The sequence below is a fragment of the Nannospalax galili genome, unplaced genomic scaffold, assembly GCF_000622305.1.
Source record: "Nannospalax galili isolate Female #2095 unplaced genomic scaffold, S.galili_v1.0 scaffold77, whole genome shotgun sequence".
Classification (NCBI taxonomy): domain Eukaryota; kingdom Metazoa; phylum Chordata; class Mammalia; order Rodentia; family Spalacidae; genus Nannospalax; species Nannospalax galili.
This window is the reverse complement of record NW_008341457.1, coordinates 3,686,313-3,694,712: the sequence shown is the minus strand read 5'-3', so window position 1 is coordinate 3,694,712 and position 8,400 is coordinate 3,686,313. Positions and strand designations below refer to the sequence as shown.

The following is an 8,400-nucleotide window of genomic DNA, read 5'->3' as shown; positions in this document are numbered from 1 at the left end:
TTTTTGAGACAAGGTCTCCCTGTAGCCCCAGCTGGCCTTGAACTCACAGAGATCCACCTGCCTCTGCCTCCCGAGTGCTGGAACTACAGGCATGTGCCACCACACCAGGCTCCTCAGTCCCTTCTTTTTAAACCTCCACTAAGCACCAGGTAGCAGCTCCTGAGGTCTCACCTTTGAGTGGGGATCATCCCTCTGGAACCTGGGGCTCTGTGGACACTGAGGTCAAAGAAGAAACTGAGTTTCAGAAATGTTAATTCAGGGGCCTAAAGTTCCAGCGTGGGGACTGGAGTACAGATCCAGAGTCCAGTCACTTAATGTAGTATGCAGGTGGCACTCAATAAATGCAGCTCTAGTTAAGTCTGGTTCAAGAGTTAACCTCGTATAGAAGACATAACTTCCTTCACCCTGTGGCACTCCCCACGTGACATGGGATGGTGCATACAGCAGGCAGTCACTAAATGCTCTATGGTGACTTCCAGGCAATCAAGAATGGTAACAAGACAGGTCAGTGTGTGTCTAACTGAACCATAGAGAAGAGGTACACACTGATTGGACACCAGCTGTGTACTCGACTTGGGAGGAGGGCAGCAGTTCCCAGCAGGACTGGGGATGTCAGGCTTGTGGGCATTGGCATGCCTGGTGTGTCCGGTCGGTTGGTCCCCACACCTGCTCCTGGTCTGGAGACGTTGGTCTTGCGACAGCCTTGGCTCTGACTCCCTGGAGAGGTGGGAGGGGCGTGAGCACCCCACTTGGGGAGCAACTAAGCAACTTTGGCCTGTGCACCTTCTGGCTTGAAACCCCAGGTTAAAAACACTTGTCATGTCCAGCCTTGGTGTACAACTGTCACCCCAGAACCTGGGAGGCAGAGGCAGATGGATCTCTGTGAGATTGAGGCCAGCCTGGGCTACACTGCAAGTTCCAGGTCAGCTGAGGTTACAGGGAGATCCTGTCTCAAAACAACAACAGCAAAAATTGCTTGTCAAAAGAAAAGAAAAGAAAATCACCTGTCTTTGGGTTGGCAAAGCCTCAGTGTGCCTCAGTTTCCCTACCTCAAATAGGAATTCAGCCAACTATTCTCTGTCAACCCAGGAAAAAGTCAGACTTATACCAGACCCCAAGATAGCTCAATACACTTGCTGTATTACCGTACCTGGGGTAAACCAAGTCAGAGGTTTGGCCTCATATTTAAATAGCTGGATATGGGGCACAAGCCCAGCTCAGTGGGTAGAGTGCTAGTAGCTCAGTGGGTACAGTGCTTATAGCAGCACCTAAACCAGGCGTGGTTTCACAGGCCTCTCATCTTAGCACTCTGGGGGTGGAGGCAGGAGGATCAGGAGTTCAAGGTCATCTTCAGCTACGTAGTGAGTTCAAAGCCAGTCTGGGCTACATGAGACTCTCTCAAATAAAAACAGGCAAAAAAGGACAGCTTACTCAGCACTCATTGAAATTTAAGGGCATGAATCTAATTGAAATGGTGACTCTGCCAGCACACCCCTCTGCATGCCACCCCCACTCCTTGTGTCCCCAGAGAGGAAGTCTGGCTTCATGGAGCAATGCAACGGCTGCCCGGCTTGGGCTATAAGGTCTCCTGTGCACCTGGGGTGCAGAGAGACCCTGGAGCACCAGCCCCAACATGACCCTCTGCGGCCGACCATCCAGCCCAACCCTTACCCTCATGCTCCTGGCCTTGCTCCTGGGCGGTGAGTAACAGACAGCCGTGTCCACCCACCTGAGTGCATGTCTGTCTCTGGAGTTCTGTGCCCCCCTCAAGAGACCAAGATTCCTAGTGGCAAGGCCACCATCAGGAACCATGTTTACAAACCTTGGGGGTCACTGAGAACTCTCTTGGGGACTCAAGTCCAGGGGGCCCTGGACAGTTCCCTCCTCCTCTCTGTGCCTGTTTCCTCATCTGCCCTGAGGGTTCACATGGCTGACTGGGTGTCTGGGGCTCCAGGTCTGGCATTTACCATTTCCTTCTAAGGCCCCACGCTGGCCTCAGAGATTGTAGGTGGCCGGCCAGCCAGGGCCCATGCATGGCCCTTCATGGTGTCACTGCAGCGTCGTGGCGGTCACTTCTGCGGTGCCACTCTGATTGCCAGGAACTTTGTCATGTCCGCGGCCCACTGCGTGAATGGCCTGTGAGTCTCCCTAGTGTGTCCTGCACCTTCCAAGCGGGTCAGACCCAGGACAGGAGGTGGTGACTCCCACCCATGCCCCTCACCCCACCCCATGCCTACAGGAACTTCAGGTCAGTACAGGTGGTGCTGGGAGCCCACAACCTTCAGCGACAGGAGCGCACACGACAGACATTTGGTGTCAGGAGGATCTTCGAGATGGGCTTCGACCCCACCCGTCTCCTCAACGACATTGTGATTGTCCAGGTGCGCCTGGGAGGCAGAAGTCTGAACTGCAGGTGCAAAGGCCCTGAGGCATGGGGTTGGGGTAGGGGTATGGGGGACAACCAAAGTGTCCAGGCCAGATCTAACCCTAACTGGACTAACTGTCCTCTCTCTGTGCCTCAGTTTCTACCTCTGAACAGAGGAGACTATCTCTTGGGTCAGCTGTTGAGTGCTTAAATGAGATAAAATATGAATAACACTGGTCAGTTGTCAATCAACAAACCCCTGTTATTTGTGCTTCATCACTTACCAGACTTCTGGCAGAGGACACTGTGGGGGAAAAAGATTTGGTTTGGTTCCTTTTCTTTTTTCCTTTTTTGTTTTTTTGAAGCAGGATCTCCTTGTAGCCCCAGTTGGCCTGGAACTCACTATGTAGACAGCAGGCTTGTCTCAATCTCACAATCTCACAGAGATCCTCCAGCTTCTGCTGGGATTAAAGGTGCCAGCCACCATACCTGGCCATAAAGGATTCATTTTTTTGCCCCAATTTCTTGACTCTGCCCCTACTTTGTGGTGGGATGCCAAGACTCTGTGCCTACCTCGCTCTGTGGCTCCTTGACTCTGTCATTTCCCTTTGCCCCTCCCCACAGCTCAATGGCTCAGCCACTATCAACACCAATGTGCAAGTGGCCCAGCTGCCAGCCCAGGGCCATGGCGTGGGTAACGGAACGAAATGTCTGGCCATGGGCTGGGGCAGGCTGGGCACGAACCGACAGCCACCCAGAGTGCTCCATGAACTCAATGTGACTGTGGTGACTAACCTTTGCCGCCGCCGTGTGAATGTGTGCACACTTGTGCCTCACCGGCAAGCTGGCATCTGCTTCGTATGTATCCCCACTCCCCACCCCTGTGCTTGGGCTGCAGCAGCATGGATGGTGGTCAGACACCAGGAAGGATTTCCCGGTGGTGCTGGAGGGTAGGTAGGGGCCGCCTTGAGGTTCAGCCCCTGACTTTGACACCTCCACAGGGAGACTCTGGAGGACCCTTGGTCTGCAACGGGATTGTCCAGGGCATCGACTCCTTCATCCGAGGAGGCTGTGGTTCTGGCTTCTATCCGGATGCCTTTGCTCCTGTGGCTGAGTTTGCAGACTGGATCAATTCCATTATCCGTGGCCCTAGCTACCTCCCTCGTCCCTACCCAAGGGTCCCCGCTGGCAGGAGCCCCTAGAACAGGCTTTGTTTGGCCATCCACTTCAGCTGCCCCCCTTCAGGCACAATAAAAGCCAGCTTTGTTTTGTAGACCGCCTCTGGTGTTTGTTGACAGTGACAACCCGAGTTTGAAGGGTACACTATCAGCAGGTGCTGCAAAGTCAGGGCAATGAGGCAAGAGATGGATTTTTCTGTTACAAAATTTTTAATTCTTTCTACAAAAGAATGTCAGTCAGCCTGTCCTTTCTGGTTTCTCTTCCTTCTTTTGTTTTGTTGGCCTTTTTTTTTTTGAGACAGGGTCTCCCTGTAGCCCCAGCTGGCCTGGAACTCACAGAGATCCACCTGCCTCTGCCTCCGGAGCACTGGTATCAAAGGTGCACGCTTGGCTTAAAACTCACTTTCAAAACTGGGTATGGTGTTGCATGCTTTTGATCCCAGCACTTGGGAGGGCAGAGGCAGGTGGATCTCTGTGAGATCACAGACAATCTGGTCCACAAAGCGAATTCCAGGTCAGCCTGGGCTGCATAGTGAGACCCTGTTTCTTTTATTTTTTAATATTTTATGTGTATGAGTATATATTGCCTGCATGTATGTGAATGCACCCATGTTATGCAATGCAGAGGAGGTGAGAAGAGGGCTTCGGATTCCCCTGGAACTGGAGTTAAGGATGGTTGGTAGCCACCATTGGGTACTGGGAATCGAACCCGGGTCCTCTGCAAGAGCAGTCAGTGCTCTTAACGGCTGAGCCATCTCTCCAGCCTGAGACCCTGTTTGAATAAATAGATCAATTAAAATAAAACAGTCCACTCTGGTGCAATTCAATGGGAGCGGCAGATGTCATAGCTGGCTCCTGGGTCCCCCTGACTCCCTGGCTGTCTCCCCTATATTTTCCCCCACAGCTCCTCCTCTATCATGGCCTCTAACCCAGCACCCCAGGGGATCCTCCCACATTCACACATCCATTTACTTCAGGGTTGTTTACTGAACTGTCCCTTCTGGCCCCACCCCTGGGTGGTCGCCAAATCTTGTTGCAATTTCTAATATTCCCCATTTGCACAATCTGAGTTCTACCCTAAAAGATTCTTATACAGCATTTCTGATTATTTATTTTTATTTTCTGTATGTATGTAAATGCATCGGTGTCATGCAATGCCCGTGGAGGTCAGAAGAGGGCCTTGGATCCTCTGGAACTGGAGCTTAGCTGCCATGTGGGTGCTGGGAATGGAACCCTGGTCCTCTGCAAGAGCAGCCAGTGCTCTTAACCACTGAGCCATCTCCCCCTTATTGGAGTGGCAGACCCCCAACTGCCACAGGAACCAGAATGGGGGCATCAGATGCCCTTCCCCCACCCACAAGTTGGAGGAGGATGTGGGGCACGTGGGAAGATGAAGTGGGGTGTTTACACATTGGTTCTCCAGTTGCTATTGCAACATCATCCTGGAAAGACACTAGGGGGTGGGGAACACCTGGCATCCTTCTGCCTCCTGGCCCATTTCAAGCTTGGCCCCTTGTGGGGTAGGCGCTGGCCAGGCCAAGGGAGGGAGGGATTCCCCCCCAGGGAGCCTGGCAGATTTATTTAGATAATCCACCCTAGGGGGCGGAGACTGAAAGGGCAGGTTCCCCATTCCCCAGCTGGGCTGCTGCCCAGCAGGCAGGGAGGTGCCTGTTCATCCTTCACCCCCATAAAATGGCCCCAGAGCCCCGCCTGGGTCAGTGTCAGGATCAGGCAGCTTCAAAATGTGCAGCTCCGTGTGCCTGGCGGCTCTGGTCGTCCTGGGGGCGGCTGTGTGTGGTGAGTGGACCAGAAGGGGGGCAGTTCTTGACACAGCATCCCATGGGTGAGTTGGCCAGGGAACCCCTGAAATAAGTCCACCGGTCCCCCGAGTCCCAGCACATTCCACACTTCCAATCTGTAATCTGAGCCTTCCAGAGTCTCAGCTGTCTTCAACAGTGAGAATCTGAATTTGAAGCTATTAGATTTAGGGTGGGGGGACTAGAATTAGCCTTAGGGCTCTGAGATGACGCAGCAGGTAAGGGGGCTTGTGGCCAAACCTGACGACCTGAGTTCGATCCCTGGGTCCCACTTGGTAGGAGCACCCTCACACCTGGAAGTTAGTGGTGTTTGTGAGTTTGTTGGGGTCAAACTGGGCTCTGTCTGGATGCAATGCACCCCGAATCCTCACAACACCCCCTCCTTCCACAGCAGCACAGCCTCGAGGCCGGATCCTGGGTGGGCAGGAGGCCAAGCCCCATGAGTGGCCCTACATGGCTTCGGTGCAGGTGAACGGCACACACGTGTGCGGCGGGGTGCTGGTCACCCAGAGCTGGGTGCTAAGCGCTGCACACTGCCTGGACGGAGTGTGAGTGACGGGTGGGGGTGCCTAGGGAGGCCCCGGGCAGGTGGGACCTGGACATGAGGTGGACTGCTGTGCTGTCCCCAGGTCGGAGAACGAGACGCTGCAGGTACTCCTGGGTGCACACTCCCTGTCGCAGCCCGAGCCCTCCAAACGCCTGTACGACGTGCTGCGCGCAGTGCCCCACCCGGACAGCAGGCCCCACGGCCTTGAGCATGACCTGCTGCTGCTGCAGGTCTCTCCAGTCTAGCTAATGCCTCTCCTGCTGCACCTGGCCCTGTCTTGAGCGCCACCTAAGGGTGGTCCTTCCTCCTGTACTGAGGTCTCAGTCCTGTACCCCGCTCGGTCTAGCTTGGGCCCTCCCTCCTGCAGGTCCTTGGCCCCCCAAGCCTCAGATCCCCTTTCTTATCCCAATCCCGACCTGACACGCCTTTCCCTCACTCCCAGCTTTCCCAGAATGCCTCGCTGGGTCCTGCTGTGCAACCCCTGCCTTTGCAGCACCAGGACCACGACCTGGCTCCCGGCACGCTCTGTGACGTGGCCGGCTGGGGCGTGGTCAGCCATGCGGGCCGGAAGCCCGATCGTCTGCAGCACCTGCGCCTACCAATCTTGGACCGCGACACCTGCAACCGGCGCATCTACCACGATGGCGCCATCACCCAGCGCATGATGTGTGCAGAGAGCAACCGCAGGGACAGCTGCAGGGTGAGGGCGGGGACAGAGGGGCGGGGGTAGGGCGGGGCCTGATGGGAGGGTCAGGAGGGGCGAGAGTATGGGTGGAACTCAAGAGAGAACTTGGAAACAAGGAAAGGGCGGGGCTTGAGGACAGGAGCGGCCAGAGTCCTGTGGAACGGGAGTGTAGGGGCGGGGCCACGGGAAAGGGGCGGGACCCGGGGCTCGGGCGGGGCCTGGGATCTCTGAGGCTGGAGATGGCGACCAGGTAAGTGAACTAGAGCGGGGAGAAGGGGCGTGGCCTGTGAGGGGTGGGGCCTGCATCCAGGAAGGGGCGGGGCTCGTGGGGGAAGGTGCAACTCAGGAGCTCCCAGCCAATGAGAAGGGGCGTGGTTAGAGGGTGGCTTACGCCCAGGGTATCAGAGAAGGAGGAGCTACAGAGAGCCACAGAGAGGTGTGGCTTTTGAAAATGATGTGCCATGGAAAGGCGTGGCTGTGACAAGGCGACAAGGAATGGGCGGGGCCTGGGGAACGGAAGACACTTGTACAGCTCCTAGTGGGGAGGGGCTCCTAAGAGGCCAGGGTAGGAAAGTGGGAGGAGCTCTGGCATGGCCTGAAGTGGAAGTGGTGTGGGGATGAAGGATGAGGTCCTGGGATACAGGTAAGAAGTGAGTCTGGACCTGGGCGGAGGGGGTGGGGGGGTGTCCGCAAAAATGAGAGGGGCTGAGAGAGTGGGCGGTTTCTCTAGGGGCGGAGCCAAGGGCTAGGTGGGCAGGATACAGGGCGGGGCCTAGATAATTGACAAGCCAAGGCAAGCTTAGGTCAGTCCCGTGGGCAAAGCGCTCAGGGAGGCCATCGTGGGCGGAACTCCTTGAGGGAGGTCGGCAGTAAGCGTGGCCGGCCATAGGCGGGGATGACTGGGAGGGCGTGGCCACGGGGACCGGTGGGGGTCTGAGGATGTGATTGGGCGTGGCGTGGAGCTACTGAGGGAGAGGGCAGTTGTAGGCGTGGCTATGAGTGGGCACGCTATGGCCAGCCGGTACCTGGCTGGGAGTGATGATTTGAGGGTTGAGCAAGGACACAGTGGGCGAGCTTCTTTGGGAGAGGGCGGTAGTGGGCGTGCCTGCGTCCTGGGTGTGCCCGTGACGGGCGGGGCTGTACCTCAGGGTGCGGGGACGGCGGGCGTGGCCTTAGTGGACCTGTCACTCATGGCTCCGCCTCTCAGGGAGACTCCGGAGGCCCGCTAGTGTGCGGGGGCGTGGTCGAGGGCGTAGTCGCCTGGGGCTCCCGTGTCTGTGGCAACCGCAAGAAGCCGGGCGTCTACACGCGCGTGGCGTCCTATGTGTCTTGGTTGAACAGAGTCCTGGAGAATGCTACGGCCTGATGGGACGGCGGGCTGGAGACGCCGTACAATAAATGCATGCACCCGCTCCCTGTGAGTCCTTAATGAAAGCCTGCTGCCCTGCTGCTCTGGCACCCAGAGGGGCTAAAGACCCATCGTTCCACGCTCGGCCACACGGGGGCGCACGCACCCTGCTGGGGAAGCCACAGGGCCCAGAAAGTACCCAAGGGGGCCGCGGTGTGGGGGATACTCCTACCACACTATCTGTAGACCTTGAGGGCCTAAACCCTCTTAAGTTGAGCCCCGAGACCTGGATCGCAGGAGACTGAGACACAAAGGAGCCATGAACAAAGGCAGGACTGGACCTCTAGCCCGTGCTGGTTCACAGTGGAGGAAGTTGATCTCAGGTGCAGCTATACCTCTGGGATGACATGGCAGAGCCCAGCCCCTGTGCCTTTCCTTCTGCCTGGCAGAGGAGGGCACA

At 56.6% G+C, this 8,400-nt stretch overlaps 2 protein-coding genes across 3 annotated transcripts; both read left to right on the top strand.

Annotated features, from left to right (window-relative positions):
• The first annotated feature begins 1,602 nt into the window (after positions 1 to 1,602).
• Positions 1,603 to 3,620, top strand: LOC103737354 (neutrophil elastase-like). Its single transcript, XM_008837195.2, has 5 exons — positions 1,603 to 1,700; positions 1,982 to 2,138; positions 2,240 to 2,381; positions 2,990 to 3,223; positions 3,367 to 3,620. Exons 1-5 carry the CDS (start codon positions 1,634 to 1,636, stop codon positions 3,565 to 3,567), a joined length of 801 nt encoding a protein of 266 aa, XP_008835417.1. The 5' UTR covers positions 1,603 to 1,633; the 3' UTR covers positions 3,568 to 3,620.
• Positions 3,621 to 5,249: 1,629 nt separating this feature from the next.
• Positions 5,250 to 8,004, top strand: Cfd (complement factor D). 2 transcript variants are annotated; one of them, XM_017799113.2, is made up of 5 exons: positions 5,250 to 5,340; positions 5,755 to 5,908; positions 5,990 to 6,137; positions 6,350 to 6,607; positions 7,800 to 8,004. In XM_017799113.2, the coding sequence occupies exons 1-5, from the start codon at positions 5,286 to 5,288 to the stop codon at positions 7,956 to 7,958; spliced, it is 774 nt and encodes a 257-aa protein (XP_017654602.1). In that variant the 5' UTR covers positions 5,250 to 5,285; the 3' UTR covers positions 7,959 to 8,004. The 2 variants fall into 2 exon arrangements, with proteins under 2 accessions (XP_017654602.1, XP_017654601.1); XM_017799112.2 differs by having other exon boundaries at positions 5,752 to 5,908.
• The last annotated feature ends 396 nt before the right edge of the window (positions 8,005 to 8,400 follow it).